The sequence below is a fragment of the Oncorhynchus keta genome, chromosome 34 (assembly GCF_023373465.1).
Source record: "Oncorhynchus keta strain PuntledgeMale-10-30-2019 chromosome 34, Oket_V2, whole genome shotgun sequence".
NCBI classification, from domain to species: domain Eukaryota; kingdom Metazoa; phylum Chordata; class Actinopteri; order Salmoniformes; family Salmonidae; genus Oncorhynchus; species Oncorhynchus keta.
Genome location: NC_068454.1, coordinates 81,584,639 through 81,601,685, shown reverse-complemented (window position 1 = coordinate 81,601,685; position 17,047 = coordinate 81,584,639). Strand labels below are relative to the sequence as shown.

The 17,047-nt window shown below is 45.6% G+C and overlaps 1 protein-coding gene and 1 long non-coding RNA gene across 5 annotated transcripts; one reads left to right on the top strand and one right to left on the bottom strand.

The window, feature by feature from the left end:
* Positions 1–142: 142 nt before the first annotated feature.
* On the top strand, positions 143–13,755 carry LOC127915366 (sperm acrosome membrane-associated protein 4-like). Of its 3 annotated transcripts, none has more exons than XM_052495570.1 (3): positions 143–431; positions 12,955–13,095; positions 13,243–13,755. In XM_052495570.1, exons 1-3 carry the CDS (start codon positions 401–403, stop codon positions 13,455–13,457), a joined length of 387 nt encoding a protein of 128 aa, XP_052351530.1. In that variant the 5' UTR covers positions 143–400; the 3' UTR covers positions 13,458–13,755. The 3 variants fall into 3 exon arrangements, 2 of the variants coding, with proteins under 2 accessions (XP_052351530.1, XP_052351529.1); XR_008091134.1 differs by lacking the exon at positions 143–431 and adding an exon at positions 5,480–5,630; XM_052495569.1 differs by lacking the exons at positions 12,955–13,095; positions 13,243–13,755 and adding an exon at positions 2,499–3,380 and having other exon boundaries at positions 187–431.
* On the bottom strand, positions 4,938–8,336 carry LOC127915367 (uncharacterized). 2 transcript variants are annotated; one of them, XR_008091135.1, is made up of 4 exons: positions 5,532–8,336; positions 5,374–5,417; positions 5,131–5,329; positions 4,938–5,077 (listed from the first exon to the last, which is right to left on the bottom strand). It is a non-coding gene; the product is annotated as an uncharacterized LOC127915367 (long non-coding RNA). The 2 variants fall into 2 exon arrangements; XR_008091136.1 differs by lacking the exon at positions 5,374–5,417 and having other exon boundaries at positions 5,131–5,307; positions 5,464–5,612.
* Positions 13,756–17,047: the final 3,292 nt, after the last annotated feature.

Here is a 17,047-nt window from a genome sequence, read left to right as displayed (position 1 = left end):
CAGCAAAATGACCCTAGTTGGGATATTAAAACCACAAAAAAACACACAGAGCGTAATGCTCTGGCTTACTGCTTCTGAAACATCAAACTATTCCAAAAAGAAAAGTGTGCGCATAGTATAGAGTCAAGTCAAAAGGCAACTGAAACATTTAGGCATATTTAGTAATCGGGAATTTATGAGGACCAAGATCTCGCATGCGCCGTAGTAGCCTACTCGCCGCTTTAAACCAAGGCTGGACAGATGTTAAGCAGCCTGGTTGAGGGGTGAAACTCCGGGAAAACATTTTAAAGAGGGAGCTGAAGAGTCAACGCTGACCATATGAATGTAGGGACAAAATAAATAACGGGCATCATGTTGAGAAAATAGTTCCAGATATGTCAGCAGCAGGAGCGACGCGGAAATGTCCACAACCGAGCAACAGCCAAATCGAGGCAAGTAACTATCGGAACATTCTCAAAAATCAGAGCGCAGCACATGAAAAGCAAGTGTTACTTGTTAATTTTAGTTTGTATTTGGTCAATAGTGTTGACTTACTTTTTAAAACATTATTCAGACATCCCCAATGTCAAAAAGGCTTTAGCGACAGATAACCGTAAATTAAAAGATTACCGTTTCATTGCATCCGGAATCGGACAACGCAACTCCGTTCTCTCTCTCGAAAAGTTGTCGAGGGTCTGCTACAATGTTGCACAAGTTCAACCCTTCGATTAACGTTTTTGACTGGTGTTAATGTCATCATTTATATAATATTATGTAAAATCTACCATTTCTGAACTTGTTGTAATCTTTACTAAAGGTCTCGTTTTTTGCATTCATGTTCCTTGTTTAAGTGACGGAACGATTGAATGTTATGTTCAAGGAAAGCCCCAAATCAGACGAAATTACTTTATGTGAAATCTAATAGAAGCTACACCTGGGACTTGGTCAATTGAGAGTTACCACTGGGACCATATATTATCAATTTAGTTAAGAATTGGACGCCATTTATATGTCAGTCTTGACAGTGCTTTGTTTTATTATTTACATAGGCTATTGTGGAATATTTAGTTCGAGTTTAAATGTGACGGCTACAGTGAACGGGCTTGTGTACAGGGTAATCTAGCGTGGAGTTTAGAAGGGGGCGCGAGAGACTCACATACTGCATCTCATTAACTCCTGGGGTTTTTATCACCTCTGTTATTTCCTGTTGTTTACAAAGTCAACTCTCAACAATCCCTCTCACTCCACCCCACCCTTTTCCCCCTGTCTTTTTTCTCTTCCTCTGATTTAACCCCTTTCTCTTCCCCCTTACCTCACTCCTGTCCTCGCCCTCCCTCTCTCCTTTCCTCGCCCTCCCTCTCTCTCCTGTCCTCATCTTCTTTCTCCTGTCCTCGTCCCCTCTTTCTCCTGTCCTCCTCCCCCTCTCTCTCTCTCTCCTGTCCTCGTTCTCTCTCTCTCTCTCCTGTCCTCGTTCTCTCTCCCTCTTTCTCCTGTCCTCGTTCTCCCTCTCTCCTGTCCTCGTTCTCTCTCCCTCTCTTTCCTGTCCTCGTTCTCTCTCCCTCTCTTTCCTGTCCTCGTTCTCTCTCCCTCTCTCCTGTCCTCGTTCTCTCTCTCCTGTCCTCGTTCTCTCTCCCCTCTTTCTCCTGTCCTCGTTCTCTCTCCCTCTTTCTCCTGTCCTCATCTCTCCCTCTTTCTCCTGTCCTCTTCTCTCTCCCTGTCCTCGTTCTCTCTCCCTCTTTCTCCTGTCCTCGTCCCCCTCTCTCCTGTCCTCTTTCTCCCTCCTGTGCTCATCCTCCCCTCCCTCCCTCCCTCCCTTTCTCCTGTCCGCGTCCTCCCTCCCTCCCTCCCTCCCTCCCTCCCTCCCTCCCTCTCCTCCCTCCCTCCCTCCCTCTCTCCTGTCCTCATCCTCCTCCCTCTTCTCCTGTCCGCGTCCTCTCTCCCTCCCTCCCTCCAGTCCCTCCCTCCCTCCCCTCTCTCTCCTGTCCTCGTTCTCTCTCCCTCTTTCTCCTGTCCTCGTTCTCCCTCCCTCTTTCTCCTGTCCTCGTTTTCTCCCTCCCTCTTTCTCCTGTCCTCGTTTTCTCCCTCCCTCTTTCTCCTGTCCTCGTTTTCTCTCCCTCTTTCTCCTGTCCTCGTTCTCTCTCCCTCTTTCTCCTGTCCTCGTTCTCTCTCACTCTTTCTCCTGTCCTCGTTCTCTCTCCCTCTTTCTCCTGTCCTCGTTCTCTCTCCCTCTTTCTCCTGTCCTCGTTCTCTCTCCCTCTTTCTCCTGTCCTCGTTCTCTCTCCCTCTTTCTCCTGTCCTCGTTCTCTCTCCCTCTTTCTCCTGTCCTCGTTCTCTCTCCCTCTTTCTCCTGTCCTCGTCCTCCCTCCCTCTTTCTCCTGTCCGCGTCCTCTCCCTCTTTCTCCTGTCCGCGTCCTCCCCTCCCTCCCTCCCTCTCTCTCTCCTGTCCTCATCCTCTCTCTCTCTCTCTCTCTCTCTCTCTCTCTCTCTCTCTCTCCTGTACTTGTCCTCTGTCTATCCAGTCTGTGGTAGAGGATGACAGCAGAGGGGTCCACCGGAGCGGTCAACGCCGTCTGCACCCAAGACTCCTCCCACTCACCTAAAACAACCTGCCCACAAACCACATGGCCCTGCCCACAGAAGGATGAGCTCGAAGTCAGACTCCGCCTCCGCTCCCCTCCTGGGGCGTGGCTACTAGCGGGCGTTGTCGTGGTGATGGTGGGAATGTTTGTGGCCGTGGCCGGGTACGCTAGCTCCACCCCTAACCCTGTGGGTGGGCGAGGCAGCTCCCACAGCGAGCGAATGAAACTGCTCGGCCCTGTCGTGATGGGCATCGGCCTGTTCATCTTCATCTGTGCTGGAACCCTGCTGTATGAGAACCGGGACCGCGAGAACCGAGAGCGTGAGAACCTTGAGAACCCTGAGGAGCAGCGGAAACACAAACAGAAGAAAACAAGGGAATGGCGCCGGGAGAACCGTGATTGTGAGGATGTGGAACAGGGGAACCAGAGAGAGCCCTCAGACAGACACTCCCCTCTCCCTGAGTGCCCGCCCCCCCTGCCTCCCAGAGTGCCTAGACAGGAGGGGTTAGAGTTGAACGTTCTCTCTGTGGGGGCGCTGAGCTCACTGCTACCAGGGGAGGGACAGGGGCGTGAAGAGAGAGTCAGAGAGGTGGGGGGTAAAGGGGGGTCAACCCTGCTGACCAGAGTCATGCACCACCAGGACCCCCTCCTCCTGTCCCTCCCCAGCTCCCTCCTCTGTGTACTCTGACTCCTGTAACTCCAGTCAGATCAACTATAACGTTCAGACAGGCTCCCCTATCCACTCTATTCTCCAACTCTGAGATACTACTGTACTCACATCTTTACACGCTTTTCTAAATAAATGCACCACATATTTCTCCATCTGTGTGGTTTCTATAGGCTGTAGATGCAGTGGAGTGTGTTGGGCATCTCTCTCTACCCCCCTAGGACGGGCAGGGCCAGGGGGAGACAGGGCTAGGTGACGTCAGCTTGTTGTGTAGTAAAGTCTCTCTCAGGGGTGTTTGACTGTATTTGGACTTAGGAGAGGATTCCACTGCAGACAGTGACTGTGGTGCCATCCTGAATGATGCACGTACACACACTATCATAGCAATGAAAACAAAATTAATGCCTTCTCATAGTTGGCTGTTGGCTGTCTACATGCTTACTCTTTACTTGAGTTAGATGTTACTACCCACTGGCCAATAAGTGGTAGAATCCACGTTGTTCCACTTCATTTCAACAAAACATTTGCAAAAAGTCATCAACGTAAGGCAATTGCGTCCTTTTCCCACCCAAATTTTAACCTAAATCCAATGTCATTGTGAATTTGTTTTGTTGATTTCACGTTGAATTCACATTAGCTGACAACTCTACCAAATGTGCCCAGTCTGTTTGCAGTCCATATATGAAGTATATCTTTGCAGCGTGTATGCAGAAAACTTTTGGTCTTTAAGGTACACAAAACCATTAGGATGTTAGACTGGGTTTAATTGAATAGAGCCCACAGATGCAGATGCAGTAAAAGGGGGGAGGAGGAGGGAGAGATGAAGGGGGGAGAGGGAGGGGTGAATTTAATTGTCCTGAGTGTTCTCCTCCAGCCTCCAATTACACTGTGGAAACGACCAAGGGTTTTTTATTGGTATTTCAGGACTGCAGAGTATTTCCTCTGTTGTTCAGACACATGCTGGGATAATGCCATTGAGATTAGTGAGGAACGCCAAGACTGCCTTGCCCTGCACGGCCAGACACACACACACACACACAACCGCATGCATGCTTTCACACATGCTAAACATCACACACCTCGTACTGCTTTTGAACCCATTAACCCCGGTTCACCACCAGTGACACTACCAGGGATAGACCAGTACTTGGTTTCTCACTTCTGACTATGCTAAAACTGGGAAGTGTGTTTTTTTTTGTGAGTTTAATGCAGCAGCTGAATTATGTGGTCAGTCAGTGTTTGATTGCTGGACTGTAATCCTGAACATCAGATTAAATTCACATGTAATCCCTGCCTGACCCTAACACTTACTCTCACAATGCTCCACCTATGGCCTCCCATAACACGCACACGCACACACCCTCTCTGTCCCACATGGAGATAACCTGTGCATTTTATTTCTGCTCTTGCTGTTGCCTAGGTTTGTTTAACTGTCTCAGTCTGTCTCTGTGTTACGCAATCCCACAAACAGGACAGTTGTTTTAGTCTCCCTCTAATGTCAGTCATACATTTTATTAGAGTTTATGCAGGATCCCCCCTTGTGGGACTGGGAGCACTGTCTCTAAGCTGCTTAACTCCTCGCTGAGTCAGACACGTGTGTTTTACCGAGGAGGGAGACCCTACTGGGGTTACAGGACCAGAGACAGAGGGCTGAATCCTAACATGCAAATCACAACTTTGTGCAAATATCCCATTGATCAGTAGATAGTCAGGATCTCAAGTTAGTGTTTCAACTTGGCACCGCAATAACACTTGGGACACCTGTGACCCACAGCAACAACATCTGGGACCCACAACAACAACAACACCTGGGACTCATAGCAACAACACCTGTGACCCACAGCAACAACATCTGGGACACCTGGGACCCACAGCAACAACACCTGGGACCCACAGCAACAACACCTGGGACCCACAACAACAACAACACCTGGGACTCATAGCAACAACACCTGGGACACCTTGGACCCACAGCAACAACATCTGGGACATCTGGGACCCACAGCAACAACACCTGGGACCCACAGCAACAACACCTGGGACCCACAGCAACAACACCTGGGACCCACAGCAACAACCTACCTGGGACCCACAGCAACAACATCTGGGACCCACAGCAACAACATCTGTGACAAAAAGCTAAAACACCTGGGACCCACAGTAACAACACCTGGGACCCACAGTAACAACACCTGGGACCCACAGCAACAACACCTGGGACCCACAGCAACAACATACCTGGGACCCACAGCAACAACCTACCTGGGACCCACAGCAACAACATCTGTGACAAAAAGCTAAAACACCTGGGACCCACAGTAACAACACCTGGGACCCACAGCAACAACACCTGGGACCCACAGCAACAACACATGGGACCCACAGCAACAACACCTTCACATAAAGTAGGATTTTAATAGTGCCCCCTTTCATGTGGTAGACCATTCAGTCAAGTACAGATGTCCATTAGTCATCTAACCGTCATTGTTGATTTAGGACATCTCATTATTCCCTTTGAGGTGTTTAAACATGTTCATGAAATAATGAAGTGTAACAGTCTTTTTCCAGCGGCCCTGTCAGAGAACCTAATCCTCTCCACCTGGTCTTTCCTTTGTAACTTTAATATTTTTTTGCTTTTCAGTGTATTTTTTAAATTACACGGCTCATCTGTAAAATAAACCCTGGTCTCAGCATGACTCCCTGTCAAAATAAGGGTTAAATCAAATAAGTATTTAGATCCCACATAAGGAGCATTTCTAAGAATCCAACAGCTCTCTCTCAAAAAACTTTCTCTCTGATGATGCTACGGTGTTAGTTTAATATGGGGGAAGTGCAGATATTTTCATGAGCAAGTGAATAGTAACTAGTCAAAGTAGCCCAGACTAGTTACAGACAGATCTTAGTCTGAGCCGATTGGTTAACTAAATGTCTTAGCTTTACAATAACACAGTTGTGTAAATTACTTAAGTAAAAAAATACTTTAAAGTACTAATGAAGTCATTTTGGGGGGTATCTGTACTTTAATTTACTATTTAGCAGTGTGACCTGACTATAAAAAAAAAAAACATTTTGCCATCTGGTTTGCTTATTTTAAGGAATATGAAATTATTTATACTTTCACTTTTGATATTTAAGTATATTTGAGCAATTACATTTACTTTTACTCACGTCATTTTGTATTAAGGTATGTTTACTTTTACTCAAGTATGATAATTGGGTACTTTTTCCACTACTGCAATAACATGCTCCGGATCAGAGCCATATATACACTGCTCAAAAAAATAAAGGGAACACTTAAACAACACAATGTAACTCCAAGTCAATCACACTTCGGTGAAATCAAACTGTCCACTTAGGAAGCAACACTGATTGACAATACATTTCACATGCGGTTGTGCAAATGGAATAGACAACAGGTGTAAATTATAGGCAATTAGCAAGACATCCCCAATAAAGGAGTGGTTCTACAGGTGGTGAACACAGACCACTTCTCAGTTCCTATGCTTCCTGGCTGATGTTTTGGTCACTTTTGAATGCTGGCAGTGCTTTCACTCTAGTGGTAGCATGAGACGGAGTCTACTACAACCCACACAAGTGGCTCAGGTAGTGCAGCTCATCCAGGATGGCACATCAATGCGAGCTGTGGCAAGAAGGTTTGCTGTGTCTGTCAGCGTAGTGTCCAGAGCATGGAGGCGCTACCAGGAGACCGGCCAGTACATCAGGAGGCCGTAGGAGGGCAACAACCCAGCAGCAGCACCGCTACCTCCGCCTTTGTGCAAGGAGGAGCAGGAGGAGCACTGCCAGAGCCCTGCAAAATTACCTCCAGCAGGCCACAAATGTGCATGTGTCTGCTCAAACGGTCAGAAACAGACTCCATGAGGGTAGTATGAGGGCCCGACGTCCACAGGTGGGCGTTGTGCTTACAGCCCAACACCGTGCAGGACGTTTGGCATTTGCCAGAGAACACCAAGATTGGCAAATTCGCCACTGGTGCCCTGTGCTCCTCACAGATGAAAGCAGGTTCACACTGAGCACATGTGACAGACATGACAGTCTGGAGACGCCGTGGAGAACGTTCTGCTGCCTGCAACATCCTCCAGCATGACCGGTTTGGCGGTGGGTCAGTCATGGTGTGGGGTGGCATTTCTTTGGGGGGCCGCACAGCCCTCCATGTGCTCGCCAGAGGTAGCCTGACTGCCATTAGGTACTGAGATGAGATCCTCAGACCCCTTGTGAGACCATATGCTGGTGCGGTTGGCCCTGGGTTCCTCCTAATGCAAGACAATGCTAGACCTCATGTGGCTGGAGTGTGTCAGCAGTTCCTGCAAGAGGAAGGCATTGATGCTATGGACTGGCCCACCCGTTCCCCAGACCTGCATCCAATTGAGCACATCTGGGACATCATGTCTCTCTCCATCCACCAACGCCACGTTGCACCACAGACTGTCCAGGAGTTGGCGGATGCTTTAGTCCAGGTCTGGGAGGAGATCCCTCAGGAGACCATCCGCCACCTCATCAGGAGCATGCCCAGGCATTGTAGGGAGGTCATACAGGCACGTGGAGGCCACACACACTACTGAGCCTCATTTTGACTTGTTTTAATGACATTACATCAAAGTTGGATCAGCCTGTAGTGTGGTTTTCCACTTTCATTTTCAGACCTCCATGGGTTGATAAATTTGATTTCCATTGATAAGTTTTGTGTAATTTTGTTGTCATCACATTCAACTATGTAAAGAAAAAATTATTTAATAATAATATATCATTCATTCAGATCTAGGATGTGTTATTTTAGTTTTCCCTTTATTTTTTTGAGCAGTGTATATTTAGACGGCTTATAGAGAGCCTAGGTCTTTACCGCTCTGCTCCGGATGGCTGGCCCACTGCGCAGTGCTGCCTCTGACAACAACAGTGATTGGTCTGTGAGAATAGACAGGTATAATGCGTCTTAATCCTATTCTAGCTTTAGGGGTGCCTGCTCCTACAGTCACAATGGAGCTCATTGCCTTCCTCAGGGACACTCCTCATTTTGTGGTCTCAACTGGCCCTTCTCTGGATAGTTTGAAGGATTTATTTCTGAAATGAGGGGATTGATGCTCTGTGTTTTTGCCCTGGCGATGTTAACAGCTTCTGCAGGTAAATCGAGATGAATTGGTCTTTCTCTGCTCTGGGTCATAGTATTTAGGTAGGCTATACTTTAGGTATGGGATGTGAAGTTTTTCACACAGAATGTGGGGGACATAAAGTTGAAATGTTATAATCATAGAATTATATTATATATCTTTCCTGATGTTGTTTAACACCAACTACAGACCAGGGTCATTGGAAATAAGAATTTGTTCTTAACTGACTTGCCTTGTTAAATACATAAAATTAAAAACTCAACTGCTACAGCACATTTAAGAGTTCATAAAGCATACATAACATGTCAATAAGAACATAAACATGACATTGTAGCTACACAGAGCCTCCATGAACATATTCACTATGAAAATAATTATATGATGTCATACAAATGTCAGTATAAGTTTTATACAAATACTGGGATTGTTCTGATTGAAGAGGATGGGCTTTTCATGTCTTTAAACACCTCCACCAGTCCTGCAGTCGCTCTCCTGAAGGTAGTTGCGCTTTTTTTACTGAAAAAGGGTTAGGTTGGATGACTCTATTTTTGGGATGATTACTGGAAGAGAAGATAATTACTGGAAGAGAAGATAATTACTGGAAGAGAAGATAATTACTGGAAGAGAAGATAATTACTGGAAGAGAAGATAATTACTGGAAGAGAAGATAATTACTGGAAGACACAGTCTTCTGTAGTCTACTATAGACACAGTCTTCTGTAGTCTACTATAGACACAGTCTTCTGTAGTCTACTATAGACACAGTCTTCTGTAGTCTACTATAGACACAGTCTTCTGTAGTCTACTATAGACACAGTCTTCTGTAGTCTACTATAGACACAGTCTTCTGTAGTCTACTATAGACACAGTCTTCTGTAGTCTACTATAGACACAGTGGTTACTGCCAAAGATGCAGTGAGCTACCTTGGATGTGAGTAAGATAGTGACCCATCAGGTGAGAGTATGGCCTTAAAATCTCTCAAAGATTAACCAAAAAGTAAAGTTTCTGGCTAGGAAATAATGTTGTCATGATAGGAAAATACTATAGACACTGGCAGGGCCCCTTGTGCAGTGTCATTTTGATTAGATAATTGATTATGTGTGTGCCTCAAGAATAAGCTTCAGAAAACTCAGAATAAGCAGTGGTGGAAAAAGTACCCAATTGTCATACTTGAGTAAAAGTTAAGATACCTTAATATAAAATGACTCAATTAAAAGTGAAAGTCACCCAGTAAAGTACTACTGGAGTAAAAATCTAAAAGTATTTGGTTTTCAATATACTTAAGTATCAAAAGTAAATGTAATTGCTAAAATATACTTAAGTTTCAAAAGTAAAAGTATAAATAATTTCAAATTCCTTAAATTAAGCAAACAAGACGGCACCCTTTTCTTATTTGTTTGTATTTACGGACAGCCAGGGGCCAGGGGCCACACCCTTCCCACTTCAGGCAGAAGTTTGCATCTTGTAGCTCCAACTCCAAAAAGTTCTGGGACACTGAAGTCCATGGAGAACAAGAGCACCTCCTCCCAGCTGCCCACTGCACTGAGGCTAGGTAACACGGTCACCACCGATAAATCCATGATTAGCGAAAACTTCAACAAGCATTTCTCAACGGCTGGCCATGCCTTCCGCCTGGCTACTCCAACCTCGGCCAACAGCTCCGCCCCCCGCAGCTACTCGCCCAAGTCTCTCCAGGTTCTCCTTTACCCAAATCCAGATAGCAGATGTTCTGAAAGAGCTGCAAAACCTAGACCCGTACAAATCAGCTGGGCTTGACAATCTGGACCCTCTATTTCTGAAACTATCCGCCGCCATTGTCGCAACCCCTATTACCAGCCTGTTCAACCTCTCTTTCATATCGTCTGAGATCCCCAAGGATTGGAAAGCTGCCGCAGTCATCCCCCTCTTCAAAGGGGGAGACACTCTGGACCCAAACTGTTACAGACCTATATCCATCCTGCCCTGCCTATCTAAGGTCTTCGAAAGCCAAGTCAACAAACAGGTCACTGACCATCTCGAATCCCACCGTACCTTCTCCGCTGTGCAATCTGGTTTCCGAGCCGGTCACGGGTGCACCTCAGCCACGCTCAAGGTACTAAACGATATCATAACCGCCATCGATAAAAGACAGTACTGTGCAGCCGTCTTCATCGACCTTGCCAAGGCTTTCGACCCTGTCAATCACCATATTCTTATCGGCAGACTCAGTAGCCTCGGTTTTTCTGATGACTGTCTTGCCTGGTTCACCAATTACTTTGCAGACAGAGTTTAGTGTGTCAAATCGGAGGGCATGCTGTCCGGTCCTCTGGCAGTCTCTATGGGGGTGCCACAGGGTTCAATTCTCGAGCCGACTCTTTTCTCTGTATATATCAATGATGTTGCTCTTGCTGCGGGCGATTCCCTGATCCACCTCTACGCAGACGACACCATTCTATATACTTCCGGCCCGTCCTTGGACACTGTGCTGTCTAACCTCCAAACGAGCTTCAATGCCATACAACACTCCTTCCGTGGCCTCCAACTGCTCTTAAACGCTAGTAAAACCAAATGCATGCTTTTCAACCGTTCGCTGCCTGCACCCGCACGCCTGACCAGCATCACCACCCTGGATGGTTCCGACCTTGAATATGTGGACATCTATAAGTACCTAGGTGTCTGGCTAGACTGTAAACTCTCCTTCCAGACTCATATCAAACATCTAGTAAAACTGACTATCCTACCGATCCTCGACTTCGGCGATGTCATCTACAAAATTGCTTCCAACACTCTACTCAGCAAACTGGATGCAGTTTATCACAGTGTCATCCGTTTTGTCACTAAAGCACCTTATACCACCCACCACTGCGACTTGTATGCTCTAGTCGGCTGGCCCTCGCTACATATTCGTCGCCAGACCCACTGGCTCCAGGTCATCTACAAGTCCATGCTAGGTAAAGCTCCGCCTTATCTCAGTTCACTGGTCACGATGGCAACACCCATCCGTAGCACGCGCTCCAGCAGGTGTATCTCACTGATCATCCCTAAAGCCAACACCTCATTTGGCCGAATTGCTGGAACTGGAACGAATTGCAAAAATCGCTGAAGTTGGAGACTTTTATCTCCCTCACCAACTTCAAACATCAGCTATCTGAGCAGCTAACTGATCGCTGCAGCTGTACATAGTCTATTGGTAAATAGCCCACCCATTTCCACCTACCTCATCCCCATACTGTTATTATTTATTTACTTTTCTGCTCTTTTGCACACCAATATCTTTACCTGTACATGACCATCTGATCATTTGTGTTCATCTGATCCAGTGTTAATCTGCAAAATTGTAATTATTTGCCTACCTCCTCATGACTTTTGCACACAATGTATATAGACTCCCCTTTTTTTCTACTGTGTTATTGACTTGTTAATTGTTTACTCCATGTGTAACTCTATGTTGTCTGGTCACACTGCTATGCTTTATCTTGGCCAGGTCGCAGTTGCAAATGAGAACTTGTTCTCAACTAGCCTACCTGGTTAAATAAAGGTGAAATATAAAAATAAAACTCCAACACTCAGACATAATTTACAAATGAAACATGTGTTTAGTGAGTCTACCAGATCAGAGGCAGTAGGGATGACCAGGGACGTTCTCTTGATAAGTTTGTGAATTAGACCATTTTCCTGTCCTACTTTTGGGTGTCAGGGAAAATGTATGGAGTAAAAAGTACATAATTTTCTTAAGGAATGTAGTGAAGTAAAAGTTGTCATAAATAGTAAGGTACAGATACCCGCAAAAACTACTTAAGTAGTACTTTCAAGTATTTTTACTTAATTATGTTACACCACTGAGAATAAGATCAAGATTGTCAAGATTGAGAAGTCAAGATTGTTCTCAAGCTCCCATTCGGGAAACCCATGTTCAACCCTGTAGATTCAAGAGCTTCACTGGGAATAACGTATACCTCTATTCTACTCTTGCATTACTGTGGAACAAATTACCACTGTAAATTAAATCTTTGTCATCAGAGCTTTAAAGCATCACACAAAAATAATGGTTGATTGATTAGGGCTATTTTTCTTTTCAAGAAGTGACCCGTGTAAGGGTTTATTTAATTATTTAATTTAATTAGGCTAGTCCGTTAAGAACAAATTCGTATTTACAATGACGGCCTATCCTTCAAAAACCATAACCCGGACGACGCTGGGCCAATTGTGCACCACCCTATGGGAATCCCAATCACAGCTGGTTGTGATACAGCCTGGAATCAAACCAGGGTCTGTAGTGACGCCTTGAGCACTGAGATGCAGTACCTTAGACCGCTGTGCCACTCGGGAGCCTTGGGTACCTCTGTACTGTTGATTATGTTGTAAATATTTGTAATTGTTCATGTTTTTAAAACTGCATTGAGTGTAGTGTGTACAATGCGATCTTGCCCACCTTTCATATTATTTGCCAAAGAGGATCACAATAGAAATAAACCTTCAATCTTTTTTTATGAATGTAATGTTGTCTCCGTCAGGAGCAGCCTTCGACGTTAAATGATCAATTCTATCAATAAAACACTCATGACTTGTAGCGATTATGTCCCTGTGTGAGAGTGTACTGTATATGATATTACCCTGTGGTCCCAGATGAGGATGATCAGGAGGAGCAACGGGAGGAGGGGCCTCTGCAGTGTTTCCGCTGTGACCTGGGCTTCTGGGATGCCTGCTACACCACCAAAACCAACTGCAATATCGGGGAGAAGTGCTACACTGGCCGAGGGAAGGCAGGTGGGTCACATGGATGGACATGGCCGGCGGGTGCTGTGTGTGTGAGTGGGGGCTGTGTGTGGGACATTACGGTGCTGGGTTTTGTGGATTTTTGGCAGAGAAATGTGAAGCACACACTGTGTTGACAGTGTGTGTGTGTTTCTGTAGGTGATGTGTTGGAAGTTAAGTTGCTGGGCTGTGTCAAGACGAAGGAGTGTGAGCTGGTGACCAATGTGGAGCTCTTCTCCAACACAACCATCTACATGATGACCAGGCACTGCTGCGACACACACTTCTGCAACACCGGACACACACTACCCCTCAACACACTTCTCTCCCTGTCACTGACTACAATAACCATCATCCACCTCTCCTCTCCCTGACAGTGACTACAATAACCATGATCCTCCCCTTCAACAGACTACAATAACCACCATGCATCATAAAGTCCCCAGCAGTACACATTTATTCAATTTCTGTTAATATGTTTATTTGTCAAGGAATATGGACAGTAATTAACATATGTGGATGTGCCAGATTGAGGCAAAAGTCTCATGTTCAAATCTTAGAAGCTGTCTCTGGGCTCAGTCAAAATTGGTTAGATGTATTTATGGTATTCAATTTTTAATAAATGTAATTTTCTCATTCTGTTGTTGGCATAAACTACAAAAGGACACTGGATTTTATTTTATCATATTTATTGAACATTCTGAATTGTAACTGAATAACGTAATACGAATTTACATTGAGGACAATCTTGGTTGGCATATTTTAAACACGTGAAAATTACTTTTATGTTCTCCTCCAAACCTAAATGTTTCCATAGAGAATACTACAGTATCTCCCATTGACTTTCGTGTTATGTTAAATCCTAAAGTAGTATGCATCAATCTCTCAGACCCATAGGCACAGATCTAGGATCATCTTAACCTCTCTAAAACCATCAGCATCTTGGGGCAACTTCCTCCTACAGTCAGTGAAGCTGAGGTCATACTGGTATACAGTAGTGTTGCTGTTAGACAGACAACAGTAGTGTTGCTGTTAGACAGACAACAGTAGCGTTGCTGTTAGACAGACAACAGTAGCGTTGCTGTTAGACAGACAACAGTAGCGTTGCTGTTAGACAGACAACAGTAGCGTTGCTGTTAGACAGACAACAGTAGCGTTGCTGTTAGACAGACAACAGTAGCGTTGCTGTTAGACAGACAACAGTAGCGTTGCTGTTAGACGAGACAACAGTAGCGTTGCTGTTAGACAGACAACAGTAGCGTTGCTGTTAGACAGACAACAGTAGCGTTGCTGTTAGACAGACAACAGTAGCGTTGCTGTTAGACAGACAACAGTAGCGTTGCTGTTAGACAGACAACAGTAGCGTTGCTGTTAGACAGACAACAGTAGCGTTGCTGTTAGACAGACAACAGTAGCGTTGCTGTTAGACAGACAACAGTAGCGTTGCTGTTAGACAGACAACAGTAGCGTTGCTGTTAGACAGACAACAGTAGCGTTGCTGTTAGACAGACAACAGTAGCGTTGCTGTTAGACAGACAACAGTAGCGTTGCTGTTAGACAGACAACAGTAGCGTTGCTGTTAGACAGACAACAGTAGCGTTGCTGTTAGACAGACAACAGTAGCGTTGCGTTAGCGTTGCTGTAGACAGACAACAGTAGCGTTGCTGTTAGACAGACAACAGTAGCGTTGCTGTTAGACAGACAACAGTAGCGTTGCTGTTAGACAGACAACAGTAGCGTTGCTGTTAGACAGACAACAGTAGCGTTGCTGTTAGACAGACAACAGTAGCGTTGCTGTTAGACAGACAACAGTAGCGTTGCTGTTAGACAGACAACAGTAGCGTTGCTGTTAGACAGACAACAGTAGCGTTGCTGTTAGACAGACAACAGTAGCGTTGCTGTTAGACAGACAACAGTAGCGTTGCTGTTAGACAGACAACAGTAGCGTTGCTGTTAGACAGACAACAGTAGCGTTGCTGTTAGACAGACAACAGTAGCGTTGCTGTTAGACAGACAACAGTAGCGTTGCTGTTAGACAGACAACAGTAGCGTTGCTGTTAGACAGACAACAGTAGCGTTGCTGTTAGACAGACAACAGTAGCGTTGCTGTTAGACAGACAACAGTAGCGTTGCTGTTAGACAGACAACAGTAGCGTTGCTGTTAGACAGACAACAGTAGCGTTGCTGTTAGACAGACAACAGTAGCGTTGCTGTTAGACAGACAACAGTAGCGTTGCTGTTAGACAGACAACAGTAGCGTTGCTGTTAGACAGACAACAGTAGCGTTGCTGTTAGACAGACAACAGTAGCGTTGCTGTTAGACAGACAACAGTAGCGTTGCTGTTAGACAGACAACAGTAGCGTTGCTGTTAGACAGACAACAGTAGCGTTGCTGTTAGACAGACAACAGTAGCGTTGCTGTTAGACAGACAACAGTAGCGTTGCTGTTAGACAGACAACAGTAGCGTTGCTGTTAGACAGACAACAGTAGCGTTGCTGTTAGACAGACAACAGTAGCGTTGCTGTTAGACAGACAACAGTAGCGTTGCTGTTAGACAGACAACAGTAGCGTTGCTGTTAGACAGACAACAGTAGCGTTGCTGTTAGACAGACAACAGTAGCGTTGCTGTAAGACAGACAACAGTAGCGTTGCTGTTAGACAGACAACAGTAGCGTTCAGCTGTTAGATAGACAACAGTAGCGTTGCTGTTAGACAGACAACAGTAGCGTTGCTGTTAGACAGACAACAGTAGCGTTGCTGTTAGACAGACAACAGTAGCGTTGCTGTTAGATAGACAACAGTAGCGTTGCTGTTAGACAGACAACAGTAGCGTTGCTGTTAGACAGACAACAGTAGCGTTGCTGTTAGACAGACAACAGTAGCGTTGCTGTTAGACAGACAACAGTAGCGTTGCTGTTAGACAGACAACAGTAGCGTTGCTGTTAGACAGACAACAGTAGCGTTTGCTGTTAGACAGACAACAGTAGCGTTCGCTGTTAGACAGACAACAGTAGCGTTGCTGTTAGACAGACAACAGTAGCGTTGCTGTTAGACAGACAACAGTAGCGTTGCTGTTAGACAGACAACAGTAGCGTTGCTGTTAGACAGACAACAGTAGCGTTGCTGTTAGACAGACAACAGTAGCGTTGCTGTTAGACAGACAACAGTAGCGTTGCTGTTAGACAGACAACAGTAGCGTTGCTGTTAGACAGACAACAGTAGCGTTGCTGTTAGACAGACAACAGTAGCGTTGCTGTTAGACAGACAACAGTAGCGTTGCTGTTAGACAGACAACAGTAGCGTTGCTGTTAGACAGACAACAGTAGCGTTGCTGTTAGACAGACAACAGTAGCGTTGCTGTTAGACAGACAACAGTAGCGTTGCTGTTAGACAGACAACAGTAGCGTTCGCTGTTAGACAGACAACAGTAGCGTTGCTGTTAGACAGACAACAGTAGCGTTGCTGTTAGACAGACAACAGTAGCGTTGCTGTTAGACAGACAACAGTAGCGTTGCTGTTAGACAGACAACAGTAGCGTTGCTGTTAGACAGACAACAGTAGCGTTGCTGTTAGACAGACAACAGTAGCGTTGCTGTTAGACAGACAACAGTAGCGTTGCTGTTAGACAGACAACAGTAGCGTTGCTGTTAGACAGACAACAGTAGCGTTGCTGTTAGACAGACAACAGTAGCGTTGCTGTTAGACAGACAACAGTAGCGTTGCTGTTAGACAGACAACAGTAGCGTTGCTGTTAGACAGACAACAGTAGCGTTGCTGTTAGACAGACAACAGTAGCGTTGCTGTTAGACAGACAACAGTAGCGTTGCTGTTAGACAGACAACAGTAGCGTTGCTGTTAGACAGACAACAGTAGCGTTGCTGTTAGACAGACAACAGTAGCGTTGCTGTTAGACAGACAACAGTAGCGTTCGCTGTTAGACAGACAACAGTAGCGCTGCTGTTA

What these genes read in the sequence shown, in the direction of transcription:
- LOC127915366 (XM_052495569.1), top strand. Translation starts at nt 2,512, where the DNA reads ATGACAGCAGAGGGGTCCACCGGAGCGGTCAACGCCGTCTGCACCCAA.